Source organism: Pseudochaenichthys georgianus, chromosome 17 (assembly GCF_902827115.2).
Source record: "Pseudochaenichthys georgianus chromosome 17, fPseGeo1.2, whole genome shotgun sequence".
Lineage (NCBI taxonomy): Eukaryota > Metazoa > Chordata > Actinopteri > Perciformes > Channichthyidae > Pseudochaenichthys > Pseudochaenichthys georgianus.
The window spans coordinates 37,042,012-37,069,467 of NC_047519.1; the positions used below are offsets into that span (position 1 = coordinate 37,042,012).

The window sequence follows — 27,456 nt, forward strand, 5'->3', positions numbered from 1 at the left end:
GTCTATATATCCACCCAGGACTTATGATCCAGGACCACAGCAACAGGCACAGCCACGACTCAAGATCCAGGGCTTGCGATCCAGGACTCAGGACCACAGAAACAGGATCAGCCACGACTCAGGATCCCGCCGTAGATAGACACCAAAAAGAAAATGTGGGGAAGCTGGGTTATTCGGAACATGAGAGTACACAGGTACAGACAGAGAGAAGGAAGAAGTAAGGTGTCCCTCGACAAACTAAGCCTATAGCAGCAAAACTAGGGGCTGAATCTAATCAGCCCTAACTATAAGCTTTATCAAAAAGGAAGGTCTTTAGCACACTCTTAAAAACGGATAGGGTGTCTCCCGCCCGAACACAAACTAGAAGCTGATTCCACAAATGTGGAGCTTGATAAGAAAAGGCTCTGGCTCCCATTGTACTTTTAGAGACTCTAGGAACAACCAGTCACCCTGCATTATTGGAACGCAATGTTACGTAGATGGAAGTAGGCGGTCCTTGAAATGTATTTTATGCGGGAGTTAACCTGTTAAGCCCGAAGGTCCCCGCCGGCGGGTACTTTAGTTATTTTTTTCACGACACTGTGTCTCGGGAGATCTTAATATTTTAGAACCTATTAATGTGTTATACCAGATTAACGGGAATAATCTCAGCTAACTGACGATACAAACCATTTTTACCAAAACATAACACAAGTCTCATAAGAAGCATCTAAATGACCCGAGCGAAAAATGCTAACCTATTACTGCACCGATAATCACTCCTAGCTCCCTTATTACTTATCCTAGGTGCACATCCAACACATCGTTTATGATCGCAAGGAGACACATAATCTAACGGTGCCCACCTCAACATTGAAAGATGCAAACTCGCGACGTTATCAACAAAAACGTACATCAAAACAAGTGGTGCTAGGTAGCCCACAGCGCTAACATGGCTTACCTTCGTCTTTGTCTGGTCTAAACTGGTCTTCAATGGCATTAAAACGATAAAAACGATGGTGTAGTTAATCCATAGGTTAATCCAATGTGACTGCGTCCCCTTTGAAATGTTCTGATAATCCATAAGCAATAAAACAGCTTTCCGTTGCTTGATATCAGAGCAGTGATATTTCTCCCCTCTGCTGCAAGCTAGCATGCACAGAGACGCAGCCTTTTTTTTAACATGAGTGTGTGTGGGACGATTTCCCTTGGATTCTATTGGCTCCAACGGTCAGAAAGAGATTTCACATGTCAAAATCGAACAAGGGGGGCCAGAGATATGGAGAATCCACCCAAATGGCCCCAGAAGAGGGTTTTTTTGCTAAATCTGTCTAAAAAAGTCAAATATCACTTGTTTTGCATCAATCTTGATACAGGGTACTTATTATATGTTGTACTTTGGATTCCTAAAGCTTTTAGTCTACTAACCATAGACTGTATATATAAATGGACGTAGGGTCCGTGACGTCACCCATAGGATTCTGCAGAGTTGCCGTGAAGCCCTTAGTAGGCGGAGTCGGCCACTAACGGCTAAACAGTGACGTCAGAGTTCAACTACCGCCTTCTCCAGCCTGCTCCAAATAAGGGCAAAGAGCCGGAGCCGAGGCGGGACCTGCTGCCACCGAGCTGGAAGTTCCAGAGCTAGCTGAAGCTACCAAGCTAAGCTAACATGCTCCCCATCTGCACGCTGCCGTCGCATTTTACGTTTCTAAGGTAAGCGGCCTTGAAACTATTCAGCAAAACTAAATAATAATCTAAGTTATTGAGTTTTTAGCATAATACTTCAGAATCTTAAAACCCCTTAACGTTTGTATGCAATTGTGCTAAATTCAACACTGGAATCAAGCAAATATTAATGTTTGCATGACATTAGTTATTTATATTTTGATATCACTTAACTATACGTTTAATACATTTAAGTAAGGTACATGTGATGGTAGCTAGTTAGTGCTCTTACCTGTGAGGCCTCCTCCAAACAGCATAATAACCAGACTGTATCATTAAAACTAAGTACCAGTTCTAGATCCTTGACTTTAGACAAACAATTCAAAAGACAAAATGTATTTAAAGACCAATCTTTATTTGAATATGCCTCTTAACCTGAGATATTAGTTATACAGTAATAGTATTGACAATCTAAAAAGCAACTCAACAGTCAACTTTATGTTTCTTATTGTCTAAACCATTTATTATTTTCATTTCCCCCCTCTCATATTCAGTGTGGACGGATTGAGACAGCGTGGTGTCCAGAGAGCTGCAGAGACTTCAGGGAGAAACCTCCGTGTGATGGACGTCCTGTCTGTTGGTTTGGAGAGGACTGAGGGTCTTTCCTCTGCGAGGAGGACCAGGGCTGATGAAGTAGCCCATGCTGGGCAAAGCTGATACCAACTGCACAGGCCTAGTCTGTCACTTTATTTGACTAAATGTGTTTACTTATACATTTAATATGTTTACACCTTCTGTCCATATGTGCTTTTTATTTAAAACATTTGATTAACTTTTGGTTCACATTTTTTTTTTTTTTTTTTTTTTTTAATTCTTTATTTATTTGGAGTCACATTATAATACAAGTACAGTTTTTCAAATCATCTATTTTTAGAGACCCGACAGTGACAAATGAAATAGCAAACAAAATTAGTCAAAATAAAATAAAAACGAAAAAGTACACAGGGGTTGTTTGAAATAGCAAATGTCTACACATGTACATATGCATTCATATCAACATACATATATGCATACAATACACCCACACATACATGTGTCCATACATACACATCTATATACATTCAATCGGTGTATAGGAACAGTCAAACAAGGGATGGTCGTCTTTGGGATATGTAAATTCTCCACTTTTTCCATATTTCCTCAAATGTGTTTTCCTGTAGCCTCATTGAGAATGTGATTCTTTCCATGATATGGATTTCATGGATTTTGTCGTACCAGTTGTCAAGAGAGGGGATGTCTGCTTTGAGCCATTTTCTAGTTATTGCTTTTTTTGCTGCAACAGTAAGAATTCCAAATAATTGTTTTGTTTTTAAATTTGAGGGGATTGAGTGTACGAGCCCAAATAGAAATTCGTCCCAGTTTAAAGGGATTTTTTCCTGTAGTATTATTTCAATTTCTACATGGATCTTTTGCCAAAAAGTTACTATTAAAGGGCAAGTCCAAAACAAATGGTAGTGATGTGCTAACTGAGAACCACATTTCCTCCAGCAGCTGGGGGGCCCTAGCTGATGTGATGACTGAGCAGGGCTGAAAAAATACCTGCTCAGCATCTTCCAACTAAACATTCTGTAGGTGCCTGAGCTCGAGATCTTCCATTGAAAAGTACAGTAGCTTGTCCAAACTTCGTCAGGGATGGGTTTTTTTGTTTCGTTTTCCCATTTGTGTTTTATATAGAGTATTTTCCTTTTTAATATCTTGAAGAGCTTGGTAAAGATTGGAGATTACTTTCATCCCTGTGTCTGATGTGTATGCACTGGTGAAAACTATTAATAAAGGGTTTTCAAGGGCCTTCTGGCTGTCTGACAGGGAACTATATAAGTAATGGCGTACCTGTAGAAATCTAAAAAAATCACCGTTATTCAACCCATATCGATTTTTTAATGTTTGAAAATCATACATGGTTCCTTTGCTGAAAAATATGCAATATGAAGGTATAAAAGTCTAGGTAGGATGTTCATTTTCACTGATTCTATTCGAGATTCAAAGTCTTCTTTTATTTTCTGATTTAGAGGGTTAACATTTAGTGTATACAAGTCCTCTGAATCTTTAGAGATGTTTACTCCCAGATATTTTAAGTGGTCCAGATCCCAATTAAGAACAATGGTCAAGTTTATATGTTGGCTTGGCTTGTAATTAAAGCTCAGTATTTGGGTTTTTGTTATATTGAGTTTGTACCCTGAGACAGAACTATAAGTATCCAAAAAGGTCAGTAAACTCAAGAAAGATTCATCTGGGTTTGACAGGTATATTAATATATCATCAGCAAATAATGATAAATTATGTTCCTGGCCATATACTTTTATGCCGGTAATATTGTTATTTTGAGTAACCCCCAAACTCAGAGCTTCGATATAAATTGCGAATAACAGAGGGCTAATTGGACATCCCTGTCGTGTCCCTCTCTCAAGGTTGAAAGAATTTGATATGGCTCCATTTATTTTTATTCTTGCATAAGGGTTGTCGTACAATGCTTGAACAGTATTAATAAAAGTCTTGTGAAAGCCAAACTTTTCAAGAACTTGGTATAGGAAATTCCAATTAACTCGATCGAAGGCTTTTTCTGCATCAAGGCTCAAAAGTACTGCCTGGAGTTTGTTTTTGGATATATGTTCAACTATGTGTAGAGTTCTGCGGATATTATCTTGAGTTTGCCGTTGTTTGATAAATCCTGTCTGATCTAGATTTATTATCCGAGGGAGGATTTCTTCGAGTCTTTTTGCCAAAATGTGGGTAAAGATCTTATAGTCTTGATTTAGCACACTTATTGGACGATAGCTTCCACAGTCACATTTGTCTTTCCCTTCCTTTGGTATCAGGGAGATTACTGCTTCGCCCCATGAGGGGGGAGCTATACCTGTCTGAAGCACGTGGTTAAAGGCATCCCTCATTGTTGGGATCAGTAGATCCATCATTTCCCTGTACCATTCAGAAGGGAAACCATCTGGGCCTGGGGCTTTATTGGGTTTTAAATCAGCGATTGCCTTTTCTATTTCTTTTCCCGTAATTTCTCTAATTAAATTGTGATTTTGCTCATCCCTCACTTTAGGGAAAGTGATCAAGTCAAGGAAACTCCTGATGTTGGTTTTATCTATTTTAGGCTGTGTGTATAGGTTTTTATAAAAACAGACAAACGTTTGTTGTATGTCTTTTAGATTACTATGTATAATACTTGTTTCAGGGTCTTTTATTTTGTAAATTGTGTTTTCTATCTGTTGTTTTTTTAGTTTGTAAGCCAATAGTTTTGCTGATTTACCTCCTACCTCATAGTAACTTTGTTTTAGAAAGATCATTTTATTTTTTATGTCGTTAGAGAGGATTTCATGAAGTTCGTTCTTTTTTTTATCTATTTCCATTTTAGTTTTTGTGTTTAGGGTTTTCTTATGTATATTTTCTAGATGTTTTAGTTCTGTTTGAAGCTGATTTGTTTTCTCTTTTCTTTGCTTATTTATGTTTGAGGAATAGCCAATTATTTTTCCTCTTAGGACAGCTTTGCATGCATCCCACAAGATTATTGGGGACACTTCTCCATTGTCATTGTCGTTCAGATAATCTTTTATATGGGTCCTGATTTGAGGCCTAATTTGGTTAAGAATTCCTGTGTTCAATCTCCAGATTGTGCTTTTCCTTTCTAGTCCTAGATTTAGTGCCATGGAGACCGGGGCATGGTCTGATAAGTCCATGGTCCCTATACTGCAATTTTGGACCCTGTAAAAATCTTTCTGATACATAAACAGATAATCGAGCCTTGAGTATACTGAGTGTGGGTGTGAGTAAAAGGTAAAATCTTTCGTAGACGGATTTAGGTCTCACCATATATCTGAGAGCCCTAGGTCTCCCAAGATCAATGTAATGTTCTTGGTGATTTTTTTCCCTCCTGAGGGAAGGGGTTTTGAAGTATCTAAAGTTGGGTTAAGTCTAACATTGAAATCTCCCCCACAAATTAGAATTCCTTGGGCCTCCAATGTTATTATTTCAAAAATGTGTTTGTAAAATGACCATTCAGATCCCGGGGGAGCATATACATTCAGGAGGGTAACTAAAGTGCCCTCCAAATTTCCCCGAATCAGTACATATCTCCCATCTTTGTCCTTTTTTTCATATGTGCATTCAAAGTTTAATTTACTGGAGATTAAGACTGTTACGCCCCTCCTGGATCCCTTTCTGTATGAGGATGAATATGAACTGAAGTTCCAATTTTTAAGTTTTTGGTGTTCCTGTTCTGTTAGATGAGTCTCCTGAAGGAGGGCTATTTCAACTCCATCTCTTTTTAATTTTGACATGACTTTATTCCTTTTAATTGGGTTTCCCAGACCGTTCACATTGTATGTAATTACTTTAATTGACCCTTTACTCTGCATGCTGGTTATTTGCCTTTATTTTAAATCCATGAGTTCCTACATTTAAATCATTTCCAACATCCCCTGTTGTATATATAACATTAATAAAATACAAAACTATAACCAAAAAAAATGTAACAAAATAATATCCACAAACATAAATGACATTGACTTCCAGATTGAAGGCCACATATTGTGCCTTGGAGTGTTGGAATGTGGAGGGAAAGTCTCTTCCTCTTATTGATGGAAGGGGGCCCTCTTCAGCCCTTAAGCTGATACATAGGTCCATAAAATACAGAGGGTAGCAAACCGACCCGAAATGTGCCCACATGTGTCCGTGGTATAAGCGTTCTATTCAGTTTGCTCTCAACCTTTGGGTAGAGAGGAAAATAATGATAGTAAAGGCAAGGAGGAAGGAAGAAAAAAGAAAATAGTCTCAGTGCTACTTATCAGGTATCCCGATGTCGAAAGCTTCGAAGCCGTTCCTTGAAGTGTAACTTGGAGCTCGGGTGCAGTTGATCTCCTCGCTTTCTGCTGGGTTCCCAGGTCAGCCGGTTAATCTGGCCTATTAACGAGCTTGGGTTCTGCAGGACAGGCACTGGTATCCCTCTCTTCACCATGTCTGCTGTTGCCTCCTCAGCCGAGTTGTAGACCACTGGATTGTCCTCATAGAACACTTTTAATCTGGCCGGGAATGGGCTCTGGAATCTTATGTTTCTTTCCTTAAGTGCCGATTTGGCTTCCGCATACTGCCTTCTCCTTCTCTGCAATTCAGGTGCGTAATCGTGGTCCACGTTGACCTTTTTTTCTTTGAAATAAAAACCCTTTTTCTGCCAGGCTTTTTTGATTACGTCTTCTTTCATTTTAAAACTTGAGAATTTCACCACCAGTGATCTTGGTGAGGCCTCTGCCGGAGGTTTGGGGCCGAGCGCACGGTGCGCCCTCTCGATCTGTAGCGTAGACGGGGTCAGTTCCAGGCCTTTAACTAGTAGCTCTTCCACAAAAGCGATCACAGATGTCGACATGGCTTCTGCACCTTCCTCTACTCCGTAGATCCTTATGTTCTCGCGCCGTGTTCGTCCCTCCAGGTCCGTCAGTTTAGCCTCGGTCTGTACCTGTAGCTTCACTAGGCCTGTCACCACCTCTTCCCATGACTGGATCCTGGTCTCCGCTACGTCAATTCGTTCCTCTGCTTCCTCCATTCTTTTGTTAATTTTATTGATGTCATCCTTTATTCCATTGAGTTTTTGGCAGGAGTCTTTTCTAAAGTCTCGCAGCTCTTTTAGAATTAAACTCATATTAGCCTCCCCGCTGTGATCTGCGTCATCTGGCTGCTTGTCATCATCCATGCTGTTGCTTGCTTGAGACAGCTGATCGATTTCTTCCTCGTCGTGCTTTTCACTTTGGGTATTGATTTTCTTTCCCTTTCTGGACATTTTTCGTTAGTCCGATATTTCCCCGTTGATTTAAATGCTCTCAGAGAGTTGGATTGCGTTGTTCGGACAGTGTTTTTAGATATTTTCGGTCGGGAGCGTGTTGCTCTATGCTTCCATCTCTGTGTCGGACCGGAAGTCTTCACATTTCAATAAATTGTATTTGTATCCTTTTGTCCATTATTCTTACTGAAAATGTTAGATTACACATTCACATCTGACTGAAGATTGGCCCCATTTATTTGTGACGTTGCAAACTCTGCGGTACAAGGCACAAGTGATGTGAAGCTCATAAAGTGAGGCAAATTTATGTGTTATTTATGAAAGCGGTGTGTTTGTGTGTTTAGGGGATGTAGATATAATTATTTTGTAATTGTAATGTTTTTATTTTATTTTAACAGTGAGCAATCAGATTATGAATGAACAGTATGAAGTTCATCAACATTGAAATATATGTTATTATCAAAATAATATTTAACTGTTACAAAACGTAGTGCAACTGTAGAAGCTTGCTCTGTTGTCTGACTGAAAGAATAACTTTTACCACGTTTTTACAGACAATATTGAGAGATAAATAGTAGCAGTTCTCACTATGTGTTAAATATCTTTGCCTTCAATACATTAAATTAGAAAGCTGACAAAGTCATATTGTTAAATATCTAAATGTAACTTTTTGCATGGAATAAACCCTCAACGTAACTGATGTGTAGGTGATCTAGTATTTAGTATTGTTTATTGGAATGTATATCAGTGTATTCAAGTCAATACTTCATTCATTGAAACCAATATCTTTCTTGATTCTTTGTACAGTATGAAAAAAGAGTCTTTGTACCTGAACTGAAGTTCACTGCTGTGAGGAGTCCTTAAACAAACAGAGATATATATATATATATATATATATATATATATATATATATATATATATATATATATGTAAAGTACCATGTGTACAAACAATATAACTGATTCTCTTCTGTTGGACATGTTGGATTGTGTATTGTCCGAGTCAGGGTCCTTTTTATTTTACTGTAACTTTGGAAATTGTGTTACCAATGCTTACTGTTTATTTGATACCCGTTTGGTAATGCAATTAATAAAAACAACAAGGTTTGGGTTCGTTCTTCAGATGACTGTGACGTTAACGTGTAAGCTCGATAATGAACTCCAGCTCAATCAACCATATTGTAATATCTAAGTAATCATCTTGAAATATGACATTAATAATTGTAATATACACACATCTTATTGTGAGGTTGATTTCACATACACTACTTCGACATTAGCTTGTCTACATACTTGAGCATAGCCAATTTAAATTAACCTTAGAGATATTTTATTATGTAGGTAGAACTGTATGCATCTAAGTTACAAGGATGTAACCTTATTTTATCAACCTCAAACAGAAGCCGTTTGTTCAACAGTATTATCCCACTTAACACTTGTCTATTTCGTTTTAACCTTTATATATACAGTCTATGATTTTAACTTGGAGGCTACGATTAGCATCGTTAGCACCGATGTAGCTACCACTAGCTTACATGCTAACCCAAGCCTTACTATTCATTACGTAGCTGATTAAAATCATTAACACATAAATATAGCACTCGAATTTTACTTACCGCATTCATGCACCGTCTGTTTTAACCGCAGAGCGAGTCACAATAGTCCGATATATAAGCATGAAGAACAAACAACCACGGCCGGCTACAAGTTGTGTTTCCTGGATGAGCTGAGCAGGCAGAGTCCCTGTAGCTAGCTTCACGGAGCAGCTAGCAGAGAGACAAGAAGCTAACAGCGGCAGGCACTTGACAGAACCGTCACTCAATGTGACCACGCTCTAATGTATGCACAAACTTTAAGACCTAATATAAATAAAAGAGTCGCGTTAGAAAACAATTCACTCACAGATCCATAATCTAGAAGGTGGAATCTAACTATATCGATAATAAAATGTATGGAGCAAGGGGTAGAAACATGTTTTTTTCTGCTGTAAAGTTGGGCATTTTAACATGGGGGTCTATGGAAATTGCTCCTTTCTGCAGCCATTGCCTATCGGCCAATATATGAACTGCAGTGTGTGGCACTTCCGTATTGGCTTCCCGGCTCTTCCCCAGAGTTTGCCGCTTGCTACTAACCCATCATCCAAGGTTAGTTTTCACTACAAGTACAAAATATTTTTTGGACGGACACTATAATTTACAGTTTTTTTACCATGTTCAATCGGAATTTTCTTTAAAATAAAACACATCTATATAGATTCTGACTTTTCTACATCCAACTCACAGGTTTATCATTACTTTGAGAAACAAGATTATTAATTTAACCCTTTTAGAAGGGAAGATATGGTCATTTGTTCTGGGAATGTCATTTTCGAGCCTGCAACCTGAAAAACAGGCTTGGGGCCTAACAGGTTAAAGGATAAATCCTGATCAAATATAACCCCAAGATTCCTTACGGTATGTCCACACAGCAGCTTTAGACGAATCTTCCACTGCTTTTCTGCCCATTGACTTTGAATGGGGATGACGTCACTTTGCCTCGCTTTTCGCCTAACTGCATTGTGGGGGAGCGAAGCGAAGATTTCCAGGATTTAAAAGTTGAGCAATGTTCAACTTTTGAAGCTGAGCTGGAAGCGTCAGCCAATCAAACACGTTTATGCAAATCTGACAGTAGAAGCGCTAGCCAATCAAACCGCGTGTAAGCAGGGAGAACCAGACCGCAGTTCATTTCCTCATATTCCAAACGAGAAATTGCTGTAGTAAATCACCCGGTTCTTTACGACCAGAACTATTAACGAGATACAAACCGGAGGAACCAGGCATGGAGGGAGGTGGCAGAGACAGTGGGTGAAACTGGTAGGTTTTCGCCTGTTTGGGGAGTTTATATATTAGGGCTGTCAAACGATTAAACATTTTAATCAGATTAATCACAGCTTAAAAATTAATCATGATTAATCACCATTCGAACTATGTCCAAAATATGCCATTTATTTATGTATATTGTTGTGGGAATGGAAAGATAAATGAAAGAAGGCGGATATATCCATTTAACATACAGTATCTATGTTTATTATAAAAAATTTCTGCATGTCAAAATGAAAGACAACCCACACACCTATCAATCATCAAACCGTAGGGTCTTAATTCATTACGTGTTGATTTCTATCAACGGGGGAGTACTTCAGGAAAGTCGACAGAGGGGGGGGGCGCTAGTGGAGTACTTCGGGACCACAGAGTGTGAACGTTGTGATCAGCTGTTTTAGCGCAGTTCTCCAGTGAAGGGGGGAGTCTCCCTCCGCAGCCGGTTGGCGTAGTTTTGGCACAGTTCCGTTGTACAGACCGACGTTAACAGCAGCCCTGTCTGTGCACACGGAGACCGACTCTGTCGTCCGGTGATCGAACCGCCTTCTGGAAAAGCTACACAAGTACGTCGGTACGCAAATGTTCTTTGTGACACAAGTGACGGTACACATTTCAGATTACGCACATACCCTGCGTACCAGTTATGTGCACCCATGTACCAGAGCCATATTATTACTATTATATGGCTCTGCCCTGTACTACAGCAAAAGTATTTTCCGTCGGGACTTCCTGCAACAACACCACGCCGTTATCAAAGATGTTCTATTGAGAAGACGATCACTACGTGACAAAAGTTTTCAAAACCGTGGCTACTGAAATCAATCTTACTAACTGCTGTCTGTGCACTTTACTCCGCACGAGTTGGCAGACTTTATTTTGCTTACTTTAACATCATTTTTCATGGTGGGGCTAAGCCATTTCTTGGTATGGGTGTAGCCTACCCCAGCCATACCCTGGCGCTGCCACTGGTGGGATGTATGGGGCGGGCCATTCTGCACATGCGTTAAATGCGTTAAATATTTTAACGCAATTAATTCAAAAAATTAATTACCGCCGTTAACGCGATAATTTTGACAGCACTAATATATATATATATATATTGCTCGCACAAAATCCCCGGGGTTTTTTGCTTTGTATGTCGGGGGTGGGAGATTCATGTGATTGGTTGTTGGTCGCGTTGCTCTCAAAAAATCCCCAAGCTTTCAGACACGCCCAGCTCCAAGATTTTCAAGATTTTTGAAAAGCTGCTGTGTGGATGTACCGTTAGAGTCTCACTGGAGGCCAAATAAATGCCATCCATAGTTAGTATATCTTTAGATAATTTGTTTCGTAGATTCTTTGGGCCGAGTACAATAACTTTTTACGTTTTGGCCGTATTTAACATCAAAAAGTTTAAAGTCATCCACGTTTTTAAGTCCTTGAAGTAGTGTTGCACAGTGTACCGATACTTGAAAGGTACCGCGATACCCTGCCGTTAAAAACGTTACGATTCCTCCGTTTCATTAGTATCAGTACTTTAAGAATGACGGGGAAAAGTACTCCGGTGAGAAAGCGCCGTTACGTGTGTGTGTTCGGCGCTCTGCTTCCACTCCCTGCACTGCAGCCCCTCCCCTCTCAAGCACGCTCTAAGTGACTCCCCTCTCTTGTGCACGCGCTAGCTGCCAGAGCATGTGAGAAAACGAGAAGCATGGCTGCAAGTGGGAGTGCAACTGCTGCTGCGCCTCAGCTTGTTGACAAAAAAGACGCCAGAAGTGAAATTTGGAAGTATTTTAGCTATATCTCTGACAGTGAGGTTATGTTCTATTTTTTGTCGGAGACCTCATTGTGTTGAATGTCATTTCTGATGTTTAATATACAAATCTATTTTGACAAAAAAGTAGTTTGAGATGATGCTTATTTTTATTTAATACAAATTATTGTCATTTATTTTATTTATTGTTCTCATTGTTTAAACGTTTGTGTTATGGTTATGGTGTGAAATAAAACACAATAATTACTAGGGATGCACGATAATTATCGGCCTGATAATTATCGGTCCGATATTAGGAATTATGACGTCATCCCGATAAACCCGATACCAGTATTAATAGCCCCGATAATATACAATATATTTTTTGGGTAAAAATAATAAAATAAATAAATGGGTGGATTGGGATGAGGGGCGCTTGTTTTTCACTCGGCTCCTCCCGTTTTGCCAGTACTGTGGTATTAGTGGTTTAGGAAGAGGGGAGTTCTTCACAAATCCAGCGCTCCCTAATACTTCGAACCTGATCAGTCACCTGAAACATCGCCATCGCTACGATGGTGTGTTAAAAGCGTACGAAGACAATAATACAATACAAAGTGTGTGTGTGTGTGTGTGTGCGTGCGTGCGTGCGTGCGTGAGTGCGTGCGTTGGAGCCATGTCCAACTCAAGGCATATGCTCGAACCGGAGCTGCCTGGAAGCTGCAATCATGTTCATGTATCCGTGCTGAGTGTGCTGACTTTTCGTACAATGTCCCGCTGTCTGGCTTCCTGCATCAAGTCAAGTGCTCGGCGCAGTTGTGGCGAAATGTTGCTCCTCTGTTTTCATTTAAACAGCTCCTTATATCCGTTAGTGCAGCTAGCTAGCACCAGATGCTAACAACAACAATGCACGTAAGGTCTCTCTCTCGCTCGCTCGGGCCACACATACACACACCCTCCCGGTCCTCCAGATGGCCATTCGGTGCCTGCCGGTGAGCGTGGAAGTGTGGTCTGCCACAAGCGGGCGGCAGGCTGTCAGCATCAGTTTGTAGATGGCATTTTAAACTCGATGCGCTCTGAAACTACGGGGCGGCCAAGGAAAAAAAATACACATGCGTTAAAATAATTTTATTTTTTTTATCGGTTATCGGGGATCGGTCTTGAGACGCAGGAAGTTATCGGTATCGGTATCGGTTTCAAAAAAACAATATCGTGCATCCCTAATAATTACATTTAAGACTGTTTCCCTTTTTTAAGAAAAGTATCGAAAAAGAATCGGAATCGCAATTCTTGACTTGGTATCGGTATCGAAACCAAAATATTGGTATCGTGACAATACCTTAAGGCAGTCTTACATTTTATTTAGATGATTCATTTCATCAGGCTTGATTGATAAATATAGTTGACTATCATCCGCATAACAATGAACATTTACAGAATGATTCCTTATAATATTGCCTAAGGGAAGCATATATAATGTGAACAAAATAGGTCCAAGCACTGAGCCCTGTGACACTCCATGGCTAACTTTGGTTTGCATGGAAGATTAATCGTTGACACATACAAACTGAGAGCGTTCAGATAGATAGGACCTAAACCAGCCTAAAGCAGTTCCCTGTATGCCAACTAAGTGCTCTAGTCTTTGCAATAGGATATCATGGTCGATAGTATCAAATGCAGCACTAAGATCGAGCAAAACAAGAATAGAGACAAGTCCCTTGTCTGAGGCTATTAGAAGGTCATTTGTGACTTTAACCAGAGCTGTCTCTGTGCTATGATGTGTTCTAAAGCCAGACTGAAAATCTTCAAATAAATCATTGTTTTTTAAGTAATCACACAACTGTTTTGCGACCGCTTTCTTGAGAATATTTTCCTGACATGTTGGATGCGTTGTCATGAGCCTGGCCACGGCAGTTTGAGAGATCCAGCCCCATATCAATGACCATCTTCATCACGCAGTCAGCCAGACTTGACCCAGTGTGACTGTGAATGGGTTCAAATCCAATAAATGACTTTTCCTTTCTCACTCACAAATCGGAAAACGAAAGTTAATTGGTCGACGTGAGACATGTCAGGTGTAGAATCTACGATGACCATGGGCGGCGCCAGGATTTTTTTGCTGCAGTAGCTTAGCAGTTGCTATATGACAGCACGGCGTTGCTAGTTAATTTTCAAAATAAACAAACAATACCAGTGGGCCAAGCACGAGCCTGTTCATATTGTAGCGTTCACCGCTATTCAAGATCACTCAAGCCTTCAATGTCGAAAACGTTCTCTTTATTTACAGAACCAATCAATAGTGTAACACTCATGACTTTCACGTAACACACACCGGAAAACGCACACACGTACACACCTGGAAGGGGCGGTCTCTCCCTAACTCCCACCAACAACATTGCTGCTGCTGCTGCCTCCTCCTCCTCCTCCTCCTCCTCCTCCTCCTCCTCCTCCTCCCTGTTGGTGATTTATTCAGAATTCAAGGCACCCTTAACCAGCATGGCGACCACAGCCTTCTGCAGTAGCCAGCAAAATATAAATCATATTCTGGATTTTTAACACTTTTTTGTTTACTAGATCATTCTAGTCGATGTGTTCTTTTATTGTTTTGATGTCTTCAGTATAAATCTAAAAAGTAGAACCAATTTAAATAAATAAAAATCTTTGAATGAGAAGATGTGTCCAAACGTTTGACTGCGTCTAATACTAGTGTATATCTCTCTCAAAATATATATTCTGTGAATATATATATATATATTAGGGCTGTCAAGTTAACGCGTTAATAACGCGTTGACGCAAAAAAAAAATTAACGCCACTAATTATTTTAACGCGATTAACGCATGTGTATTTTTTTTCCTCGGCCACCCGTAGTTTCAGAGCACATCGAGTTTAAAATACCATCTGCTGACAGCCCCGCTCCTGCTGCCCGCTTGTGGCAGACCACACTTCCACGCTCACCGGCAGGCACCGACTGGCCATCGGGAGGACCGGGAGGGTGTGTGTATGTGTGGCCCGAGCGAGCGAGAGAGAGACCTTACGTGCATTGTTGTTGTTGTTAGCATCTGGTGCTAGCTAGCTGCGCTAACGGATATAAGGAGCTGTTTAAATGAAAACAGAGGAGCGACATTTCGCCACAACTGCACCGAGCACTTGACTTTATGCAGGAAGCCAGACAGCGGGTCATTGGAGGAGAAGTCAGCACACTCATGATTGCAGCGTCCAGGCAGCTCCCGTTCGAGCATATGCCTTGAGTTGCACATAGCTCCATCACACACACACACACACACACACACACACACACACACACACACACACACACACACACACACACACACACACACACACACACACACACACACACACACACACACACACACACACACACACACACACACACACACACACACACACACACACACACACACACACACACACACACACACACACACACACACACACACACACACACACACACACACACACACACACACACACACACACACACACAGACACACACACACACACACACACACACACACACACACACACACACACACACACACACACACACACACACACACACACACACACACACACACACACACAGTATTGTATGAGAGAGGTTCCAGGTTGAATTGAGGCGAATATTTGTAATGTTCAAATGATAATAAACATTAGCATAAAGCATATTTGTCCACTCATATGTTGATAAGAGTATTAAAAACTTGAAAAATAGTCCTCTAAGGTACATTTAGAACAGATAAAAAATCTATCGATTAATGCAACGATTAATCGACTATTCGGATTATTACTGTATGCCTTGCACAATTTCTCAAACGCTCTTATTTAGCCATCAACTTTTAGATGTAGCTTGAGGTTGTTTTAGGCATGTGGAAACTAACAATGAAGACAATAAAGATGAATACTTGATTCCAAAATACATATATTATTGAAATAACTTAAATTGTGAACAAAACTAACATTGCTTTTTATTCAAATTAAATAAATAATATTTCACATAAAAAGAAACAACAGTGTTTTAACAAATCGTATTAAATAATCTGATGACAGAACTGTAAACAGAATAGCTGAAACTTTAACAAACTAAATAATAATAATATATAATATTTTTATAGCGCCTTTCAGGAAACCCAAGGTCGCTTTACAAGTCGGGTAGGGGGGGGGAATAGGGGGGAAAAGGCAGACAGGTTAAGGGGGTGGGGGGGGGGAAGTAGCGGAAAAATAAACCTTGGGGCGCTGCGGATTTCGGGGAGGAGAGAGTTCCAGAGGGTGGGGGATGCCACACTGAAGGCTCTGTCACCAAAAGTCCGCAAATAACTCTGTTACCTCTAATCATTATGTTTGTATAATGTAGTTAACTCTGTGTGTTGCTGCTAGCATACATAACACCTGACGTGGAAACGTTACTCGTGGACAGGGCTACAGAGCTACTAGAAAGACAGTGGAACCCGGTGCATTCCTCTGTCTGGATGTGGAGCACTTTTGCTAAATGTTTAGACAAATAGCTCGTGTTACCGCCCTTACATGCTAAACTCTTATTCCACTTTTGGCAACGAGCATTCTCCACATCGAGACGGTTTAACCACCTCGGAGCGCGTTCTCTCCGCCATCTCCCACGTGTGTGTGTTGCTGCATGTAGCAGCTGCCCGTGTGTGAACTGCCCCGCCCCCTCGCAAGCAGGCGGGGGAGAGAAAGATCGAAAATACTTCATAGACGCATTTGTTTGTCTTTTTGCATATTTGAAACGAGTTGGCGACACTAAGACTGCGATATAATGTCTTTGTAGCAATAATACATGACATATATTTTTTAAATGTCTCCAGTACCGATAAAAAGACCAATAAAGTTAGAGCTTAACTGTTACGATTATTGTGTTATGTCACGTTTTCTATGTCTTGGTTTGGGTGTTTTGCTGTTCTCCCCGTCATGTTTTCCTCTTGGTATATTGTCTGGTCCTTTTCCCTGTGTTTTTCCTCCTGTCGTTAGTTTCCCTGGTGTGTCTAATTTCCTGATTGTTCCCACCTGTGTCTAGTTACCCTGTGTTTAAATTCCCCTGTCTCCCAGTGTTGAGTGTTGGTTCGTCTTGTGTCATGACTAGTTCGTCGGTGAGTGTTCTGTTTTGTCTTTGTTTATATCCCTAGCCTTGAAATAAATGAGTTTTTTTCACTTTAATCTGCATTTGGGTCCTACCTGCTTCCTTCGCTCTACCGTAACATTAACGGGGCGTAAAACACACGTGATGACGTCACCAACGAATCGACGACTGAATTAGTTGGCAACTAATTTGGTAATCGATTTTAATCGATTAAGTCGATTAGTTGTTGCACCCCTAATATATATATATATATATATACATACATATGCATACATACATATCCAGAATATATTATAAATACATGTTGGCAATAATTGATTGATGAGATTTTACATTAATGTTTTAATTACTTAATGACCTAGTTCCCCTATTCTTTATCAAGTAACATTGTAGATGTGTTTAATTTATTATTGAACATATTTATTAATTGATTTATTTATGAATTATTCTCCCGCAATTTGAATTAATCCAAAGTGTTTGTTTTTCTTTTCTTTTACACATTTAAAAATAAAAGGTGAATAAAGAAGCACATTAAAAAACTAAAGTATCAAGTATGTCACATTTAACCAACTAGTGCCTACATGCATGGGTCATATTTAAATCAGTAAATTAAATGGCATATTATTCAATGTATGTATTTTTATAAATATATTTATTTCGGTAGGTTTGCTCTTCCGTAATACATTTTAATTATTATAATAAAGTACATGTGTAATAATACTTACATAATTTTACTTAAATAAGATATGAATGCATGCAGTACTACTTTAACTTGTATCTTTTCAATGTACACTCGGCATCTATTGCACGTCTGTCCGTCCTGGGAGAGGGATCCCTCCTCTGTTGCTCTCCCTGAGGTTTCTCCCATTTTTCCCTTTAAACTCGATAGAGTCTGGCTGCAGACCGCAGCAAGGAGGCGTTTCCTATAGGGGCGTTTCCTATAGTGAACGACGGGAGCCGGCTCTCGCCCGCGAACGAGCCGTTTTTTGTTTTGTTTTTGCGGAGGGATCTAGATCGGCATGAAGGCACATTATGCATTGTGCAATGTGGACATTATCCCGCTTATTACACATGGCCACATTCTCAACAAAGTAACGACATGACTCCCAATAATAATTGAAATGCTTTTATGGATTTAGAAAAAGATTTTATTGATTTAAAAATAGTTTTATGTATTGATTTAAATTGACATGCATCCGCTAAGAAAAGTAGTCCGTTGTTACTGTTTGAACTAACGTAACAACGGCAGGAACTGCTTCGATAGTGTTTTTGAGGAGCTTTTTGATTACAGATTTGAAAACATTGTTGCTTGCTTTAAAAGTAGCACAATTCATTATGTCAAACCTTGAAAGATATCCCTGCCCTAATGCCAAAAGTAACTGGCAACTGAATATATGTCGCCGTAGCTATGATGTCTATGTCTGGACCGCTGCGTAAAAAGGAGGGTTTCTGACCCATTACTTCTCTTCTTACTTCTATAAGAATAAAACACGGAGGACGGAGATCTCTTTTTGTCCCCCTCTTCTCCCCGCTGCAGCCTAGCAGTTGATCTCAAAGCACGCTCCCCTCTCCTGCAGGGAGAAAAACTATATTTATATACTTTATATAGGTTGATACAGTAGCCCCTTTTTTAAATAGTTTTTATAGGTGTTGCCATTTGTTTTGTGTAGCGTGGTTCTACAAGCAAGTCAATGCATTAATTGGGTGGTATCAGAGAGTTACACGGGTCTGTAAATGCAATGAAAACAATTGGCTACAGAAAATAATTTATATTAAACATGTAATTTTTACTTTTGAATACTTTAGTACAAAGGATGTCTTGAATAATTTAAGTGATATATGTGTAGGCATACACATATACATCATTAGTCAAAACAGGGCTACATTTGATTTAATTAAAAGGTATAATATGTGGTAAACTGAAGAGCCCTTTGGGAGCCGAAAGAGCCGGCTCTTCTTAGTGAGCCAAATGATCAGCTCAGCAAGAAGAGCCGGAATTCCCATCACTAGAACAATGACTTCTTCTGCAAGGATTTATAAAAGCAGCTGGAATCCCTTAAGTTGCTATTGGATAAAAAAAGTTAGGAAACGCCCCTATAGGAAACGCCTCCTTGCTGCGGTCTGCAGCCAGACCCATCTCTTTAAACTGGGTTTTCTCCAGAAGTTTTTCCTTGTACGATGTGAGGGTCTAAGGACAGAGGGTGTCGTATTGTCATACTGATATTCTGAACAAACTGTGAAGTCCACTGAGATAAATGTAACATTTGTGATATTGGGCTATATAAATAAACATTGATTGATTGATTTTCACAGTGTGGTGTTTGTACTTTTACTTCAGGATGTACTACCTGCAGCAAGTGCTGATAAAGGGTCTAAAGAGTTATTAATGTGATAATAAAGTGCTACTGAAGAGTGTAAAGTGTTAATTAAGAGTAAAGGGAACAGACCTGATCTGTGTATCCGAAGCTGAGGCTGTAAAAAAGCGTCCAGTAGTTTCTGGAGTCTCTTGATCTCCTCTTTGGAAAGAGACCGCGCCTCCTCGTACTCTGCTATCGTTTGTTCAAACAGAGCAAATATATCTTCAGCAGCAGCAGTGAGTCGCTGCTTCTTCAACAACAGCAGCATTTGGACTTTACTCATGTTTACTAGATCACCTTTTCCTGCAAACTCCGTTAAACACACCGTTTTTCTCTCCATCAAACTCTCAATCTGACTAGTGTTGATAACGTGTTTCCAGCTAGCATGCTAAGCTAGCTCCTATAGTTAGTGATGGCAGTTTGACACTGAAGCTTCGAACGGAGCTTCAACCCTGGACTTCCTATTCCATAGAAGCAGTAGGCTTGTTTGAGACTAGCAAGGCCTGCGCAGACCTGCGCAGTTGCGATCAACGTCTTGCTAGTGCGTTGGATGATGGTTAGTCATTTTGTCCGACTTGCTCTGGAGGCTCGCCCACATGAGACTTTGAAATCTCGCGGGACAAAGACTCCTTGAGAGCGAGGCGAGTTGGCGCAGTTCAGAGCTATTTAATAGAAGAGTTACGACACCGGAAGTCCAAAAACGGTTATCGTCACGTGGTTCATGTAGACGAGGGATCGTTCCCCGGAAGTTCATGGCGGGCAATGTGAATGCATTGATAACAGGAGATAGAACTACGATTTTTGGTCATTATTAGTGAATAAAGGTTTTGATTTGCAATATTTATACAACAAATCGATATGTGTATGTATTTACATCAATATGTTTTCAAAAATAAAATCGAATTTGCTAATATTAAGTGATATTAGGATTAGTGTGAACAACTAGTTTACATGTTACTAACAGTGCCTTGGTTAAAGAGCCTGTTGCTGTTTATTTATAGCTTTGAATTCTTTCAAACCAATATTATCTTCTTAAACTTGTATGGTAGTCAGGAGAATCACTTTATAATGTTTATTGATACATTTAGAGGGAGGGGATCTAAAGTAATGCTTTAAAATTCAGATTGGATTCATTTCTACCATTTTCTTAAATTCATGGTAGTTTCAGTAATCCCCTGGTAATTGAGGACACAAGTTATCTAAATGACTAATGTCATCTTTATGGCTTTCAGAAAGGACAGGAGACCGACAGGATATGATGATGATGGTGATGATGTTAAATGTGTTGCTTTAGGAACATCCATTGCAAATACATGGAATTCAATAAACATTGAATAGCATATCATGCAGTTTGTCGGTGCCTTTTCCTCCGTGTTGTCCTGGTTTGCTGTGCTGCCTCCAAGTCTCCACCATGGTTTGCTGTGCTGCCTCCTAGTCTCCACCATGGTTTGCTGTGCTGCCTCCTAGTCGCCACCATGGTTTGATGTGCTGCCTTGGGATGCTCAAATCGCTCAGAGAAAGGAGTACGAATGTACGGCTTCCCCACTGACACAGAGCGGAGGAAAAAATGGCTGGCTCAAGTCAGCAGGAGCAATTTCACGACCAACAGCAACAAAATATGTGATTTATATACAAACACTGCATTTGCACTTTTTCACAAAACGAAAACCACACCATTGGGAAAGCTTAATGTTTTGTTTAATACAAAAAAACAGGGAAAGGCTTGAAAAACACAGAGTTGAGACTCAGGGTGCAGGGTGAGGGTCTCGGTGCAGGTATTCAGGCTCCATTGAATCCCCCCCTGGTTCTTGTGCTGAGAGAGGGAGCAACAGACAGGAGAAAGGGTTATACACACCTATATAGCACACCTATTGCCTTGGGGAGATAAGGTGTTTACTTATATAAAACAGTAGTATTAAACGTACCTTGTGTTTTCACTCTCACTTAAGTCCCTCTCCCTTTGCCATCAATCCAGAATCAGCTGGGCTGCAACATTATACATAATCACAAGGACACAATATGGCTCTGCTAAAAACACTCACTCTTACACTCACCAAAGTTATATTTATCTAATATTTAACTCCCTCCACCCCCGCATACAATCCCGTTTAGAAGCCCCTCTTCTCTAATTCAACATGTTGGACGAAATGACATAGAGAGAACGGAATTTACAATTAAAAGGCTGTTCAACGTGTGTTGCTAACTTGCTTCGGTATGCTAGCTTAATCTGTTATCTGTAAACGTTCCCTAAATCTACTAATTTAGGGATAATCCACTGACATCCTTTAATACACATGTTCATTTGAATCAGATGTACTGATAATATCCGCAATATACATCTTTAAACTTCTTCTTACCTTTAAAAGTCCGTCACGAACGGTGTATTATGCTGCAACTCCACAGCTCTGCCAGCCTTGGCGCTAACTTCCGGGGAACGATTGAGAGGCTCCACGATCCGCCATTGCTGTAAAAAAGTGGTCCATTAGAGTGAACGGAGATGTCGTAACTCTTCTATTAAATGGCTCTGGCGCAGTTGCTCTCCACGAGCTGCGGAAGCGAAATGCTTGATGGGAAACGGCTCGCTGGTATCTCGAGCTGAGCGCTCATTGGTGGGTTTTACCAGGTGCTGCTGATGAAACTCTCCCATTGGCTGGCAAAAGGGTGTTGTTGTTTTGTGTCAGTTTTACGTCGCCACATCCATTCCCATTTTTCATCATTGTTCCACAATGTTTATCATCATGAAATTAATATCTATATATTTTATACTATACTGCTTACCGTTTTCATACTTTATATATCTTAGCATATTCATACACACTGTTCATACTGCTCTCAGGCTTATATCTAGTGTATTCATACACACTGTTCATACTGCTCTCAGGCTGATATCTAGTGTATTAATACACACTGTTCATACTGCTCACAGGCTGATATCTAGTGTATTCATACACACTGTTCATACTGCTCACATGCTGATATCTAGTGTATTCATACACACTGTTCATACTGCTCACAGGCTGATATCTAGTGTATTAATACACACTGTTCATACTGCTCTCAGGCTGATATCTAGTGTATTCATACCCCACTGTTTATTCATCATTCAATTCATTCTATATGTTATTCTGTAGATGGTGTACATTACTTTCCACTTCATTGCTTGTTGCACCTGGTTAGAAGCTAAACTGCATTTCGTTGTCTCAGTACCTGTAATATGTGCAATAACAATAAAGTTTCTCTTTAAGTTAAACCAAATCATTCAAATAAAATCTATTGTAATGTAATGATTTGGTTTAACCTTATTTATTGAATACATCATTTAAAATGGCAAGATTAAATCAAATTACATCCATGTTGTACACATGATAAAGCTTAAAGTGGCAGCTAAAGAATTAACACAGCAGCAGGTCTGTTCAATGCATGCTCATGAAGCTTCATGTGTGCGGATCTGAAGGGACTGATCATTTGTAGCCTGTCCACCTATCAGTTTTGCAAACATTAAGAGGGAGGAGCATTTCTATTGCATCGACTTCATCTGCAACGAAAAACGTCAACGCAATTTCCGCCATTGCAAACCCAGCCAGTCAAGCCGACTCCGAGTCCGAGCTGTCCGACTTAAGACGAGCTTTTTGACACCTCCCCCGGCTGCGATCAGCTACTCTCGTCTACTTTCGAGGCGAGCCGCAATGTGTCTCAAACAAGCCTAGTGCTTCGAAGCTTGCTTCAAATCACGTGACATGTGACGTCCGAAGCAGCAACTGCTTCAAGTCACGTGACATGTGACGTCCGAACCAGCAACTGCTTAATTTCCTGAATGAATCAACTCACTGGTTCACGGTCCATTCACGCGATTCAATGCACTGCCTCGTCTCGATTCTGACAGGTGACAGGTTGAAACAGTTTCTAATTTGAGCGCTTCAACACTTTATAACCGCTCTAAACAATGTGCAATGTGTGGGTTGTTGTTACTGTTGAGTTGTTGTTGGCATTGCATTTGAATTGGATCATTATAGAGCAAGCCAGGAAGAAAGATAGGTCCTTATGGCTCGTGAAACACTTCGAAATGTGGAGAAGCCGTGAACAAAAAGAAAATGAGTAATATAAAATTAAAAACACTTCAATGCTCTAAGGAATAGATAGCCCAGTGGATAGAGCCGGCGGCCAGGGTGTGGCGATGTCCTCCGCGCAGCTGGTTCAAAGCCCGGAATAGTTAAACTTGTAATCATTGCTTTTCAACTTTAATAATTTAATAACCGATAAAAGGCCCTCTCCGCCCAAAAAAAGGTCCAGCACTCTCTAGTCTCTTCTCAATAACCCAATACACACAATTATCAATCTTTAATTGCAAATAGAACATGATATTCAATCTTAGTGTGTGTGTGCATCGAATATTTTTCAAGGCAAAGATACATTAAACCCACTGCAGCCTTGCACTTCGCCAGGAGAGGTCGCTGTAACTGAAGCTTCGAGAAATGAACCTATTTCCGACACAATTGTCCAAGTGGTTCGAAGCTTCATTCAAAGCTTCATTTTGCCATCACTACCTATAGTCCGAGGTAAACGCTCCAGAAAAAAGAGCACACAGTCCATTCAGAGGTTTATCCAAACACACAGATGATGGATCAGTAGTGTTGGAGCTCACACACACTTTCTCAGGAACACAGAGAGAGAGAACCGTAGCGACGAGACGCCACCTCGATCCAGGTTCTTCTTCTTCTTCTTCTTCTTCTTCTTCTTCTTCTTCTTCTTCTTCTTCTTCTTCTTCTTCTTCTTCTTCTTCTTCTTCTTCTTCTTCTTCTTCTTCTCTCGGTTTTTTGCGGATTGCAAACAACTTTAAGGTGCATACCGCCATCTATTGTACACAGTGGCGTTTTTATATGTACAAAAGTGGTGGGGCATAAACAACTTAGATGTCTATAAGCTTCTGCAGTGAGGTTCATGGCTGGTGTGTAACCTCTTCAGGTTTACAAATATTATATTTTGAATGGGAGCCTGCCTGCAGACCTCCACTCTCAGGACAGTTCCGGTGCAGACCTCCACTCTCAGGACACCTCCACCATAGATATATATAAACACTAGATGGCTCATGGGAGATTTTCCAGCGTAGCTGACCGGCCGCCATCTTGCTACAGTCAACAGTTACTCTGATTCGCGTTATGGTAGCTGTTGTAAGGTGAGTGATCTGCACAAAAATACTCTTAACTCTCTGAAATCTTGACTGATTTGCAAACAGTTTGGTTTATTATAAACATGATTAGCATGGCTATGATACAGGATGCTTGGACATGTTGAAATTGCAGCTTTTCTTTGTGTATGTGGTTGTATTTATTAGCTGGTTAATAACAAGAGGCTGTCAGTGAGACCTAGTATTACAAAGTTGACCCAGCAACGTTACACCAGTGGGAGAGGCAGAACTGCTCTTTCTTTTCAACACAACTTAAGTTACACATGATTTCTTCCAAGTGGTTTGGCTTGTTAAAAACATCTTGCATTATGATACAGGAATTTGCTGGCTTTGTGTTTACAGAAGTACCTGACTATGCCGGACTTTTGTGCAGCCTACGGATGCTCTAATCACCGCAGTCTGGAAACAAGAACCCGTGGGATCACCTTTCACGTGTAAGATATGACAATATTATGACTAAAATTAGGATAATCGTTAATTACTTAGTGGATGTATGTACATTACAAGTCCTGCTACACAGGATCAGTGGGGCTATGTGAGATAATAGTATTGCAAGATTGTTGTTGACCCAGCCTCTTTAGAATATGTTGTTACCATTTCTTTACACAATTATTTAATGTTTCTATTGGACACCTTTTTTATTACTCTTAGTGTGGTTGTCTTATTCTTAAAGTAGGCTATACATACATGCATACATACCAAAAATATGATAATTTCGGTGTGTATTTTTGTCCTACCCTTAATGTTAAAGGAAAGAAGGGAGGAACATGTTGACAATAATTTATATATCTGGCTACCTTTCTCATGTTTTTAAGGTTTCCCAAAACCAAAGAGAGGAGGAGGCAGTGGGAACTAAGAAGGGACGGTTTTGTTTCCTGTGACAGGACACTGCTCTGCAGTGAGCACTTCAGGAGTGAGGAATTTGACCGGACAGGGCAGACTGTCCGGCTTAAAGATGGTGTTGTGCCAACAATATTCAACTTCCCAGCTCATCTTCAAAGGGTATGTGTATCATTGGCCAACAACAATTCAAGGTGTATAAGATTGATATATAAATATGTGAATAAATGTCACACTTTAGTTTTTCTTTCTGCAAGTTTAGGAATAAATAATGTGTTGTGTATTACAGCACATTTTAAACACTCAACATGTCTTTAATGTTTATTTTAGCCGGAAGCAACAAGAAGCACAACCACTTCAAGAAGAGCGGAAGATGAACCTCAGCCTAATGTTGTGAGTATTCTGAATGTGGCCAAGACCAGAGAGATGGTCATTGATTTCAGGAGGGTGAGGACGTCTCCTCTACCCCTGTGCATTCTGGGAGAGGATGTGGCTGTTGTGGAGGACTACAAATACCTGGGAGTGCACTTAGACAATGGGCTGAACTGGAGGATCAACACTGACGCTGTGCACAAGAAGGGATATTAGAAGAAGGATATTAATTTCCATATTACTATTATTTATATATTCGTATATTTTGATATTTATATATTAATGGCGAATCGCTACCACTAGGAGCATATATCGCCACCTACTATGTATTTATTAAATCTTCATGTTCCATGAGACGCAGCACTATGTTCCCCACATATGTTTATGTTTGCTCAGTCTAATAAACCCATAACATGGTTTTGAAAGAATACCAAAGCTGAGGCTGGACGATGATTGATTGTTGGTGTGCCATGTGTCACCGTGTGTCTTATTGGTTTTGTGTTATACTGTATTTTATTGTGTGCAGCTGGTCCTTATCTCCAAGACACATTTAAAACAAATAACCTTGAAGTCCCATCTCTCCCCACCTGCTCCTGCTTCCTACATCCCCTCCCACACCAAGTTGTTCTTCTTAATAATAATAATACATTTATTTTGGGGGGCCGCCTTTCATAACACCCAAGTACACATAGGATAGTTTATGTTTAAATTGTTCCCTATATTGCATAGGGGCAATATAGGGAACAATTTAAACAGTGGATTTTGTGATATATCAGCCGGGGTGAGACAAGACAAACCACAAATGGACTACAGAAGGACACAAAAGGACACATGGTACAGTTTATATTATTCTTGGTCTTTTTTCAATAACATATTTCAAAGGTTCTGGATTTGTTTACAAATCTAGAAACTAAATACAAAACTAGGATGATATGAAGATCGGCTTCATTTGCCTAATCCACCGCCAGGGACTTTTTCTGGTGTGAACGTGATCTGTACTTAGTTCATGCGAACTAAAGAGTTCGCATGAACTAAGTTCGCATGAACCTTTGTGGGAAAAGTACCGCAGTGTGAACGCGGCTATTGGCCAGCAGCGCGGGTGAGTCATCTAGTGTTTATATATATCTATGACTTCCACTGTCAGTACAGGAAGTGACGATTCTGACGCGTTTTTTTCCCGCCCACCGAAGGACTCGTTTGATGGAAGTTTTCAAATCACAATGGAGACTCATCACGGAGGTGATGAGTCCGACCACCGTGCACTTTGGGTCGGCCTTGGTCAAGCCCTTTTGACCCCCCCAGTCTGGTTCTCGTAAAAGTTTTTCGCTCAAATGACACCATGGAGATATGTAACGGGAGTTGACAGGGGACTCTGCCCGCCTCACGATTGCCTATTTTCGGACACTTTTTTTCACTTTTCCCCGGTTTTATTATTTTGTAGGTTATTTCACCCGGTTTCTACCGGGGACATTGCCCGGTCTCTGGTGTCCCCCCACGGCCTGTGTCCAGCCCCCCCTCCCCACACTC

At 40.3% G+C, this 27,456-nt stretch overlaps 2 protein-coding genes and 1 long non-coding RNA gene across 3 annotated transcripts in view; 1 reads left to right on the forward strand and 2 right to left on the reverse strand.

The window, feature by feature from the left end:
* LOC117462531 (zinc finger protein ZFP2-like) overlaps positions 1 to 20,152 on the reverse strand; it is a 101,360-nt gene extending 81,208 nt beyond the window's left edge. Inside the window, exon 1 of the mRNA XM_071206438.1 lies at positions 19,623 to 20,152. The gene's annotated coding sequence lies outside the window, so the exon portion shown is untranslated. The remainder of the gene's footprint in view (positions 1 to 19,622) is intronic.
* Positions 20,153 to 21,213: 1,061 nt separating this feature from the next.
* Positions 21,214 to 22,128, reverse strand: LOC139435682 (uncharacterized). The gene is made up of 3 exons (XR_011644889.1): positions 21,890 to 22,128; positions 21,458 to 21,518; positions 21,214 to 21,345 (listed from the first exon to the last, which is right to left on the reverse strand). It is a non-coding gene; the product is annotated as an uncharacterized lncRNA (long non-coding RNA).
* A 2,530-nt stretch (positions 22,129 to 24,658) lies between these two features.
* Positions 24,659 to 26,329, forward strand: LOC139435603 (THAP domain-containing protein 5-like). Its single transcript, XM_071206341.1, has 4 exons — positions 24,659 to 24,705; positions 25,060 to 25,151; positions 25,533 to 25,719; positions 25,888 to 26,329. The coding sequence occupies exons 2-4, from the start codon at positions 25,072 to 25,074 to the stop codon at positions 26,143 to 26,145; spliced, it is 525 nt and encodes a 174-aa protein (XP_071062442.1). The 5' UTR covers positions 24,659 to 24,705; positions 25,060 to 25,071; the 3' UTR covers positions 26,146 to 26,329.
* Positions 26,330 to 27,456: the final 1,127 nt, after the last annotated feature.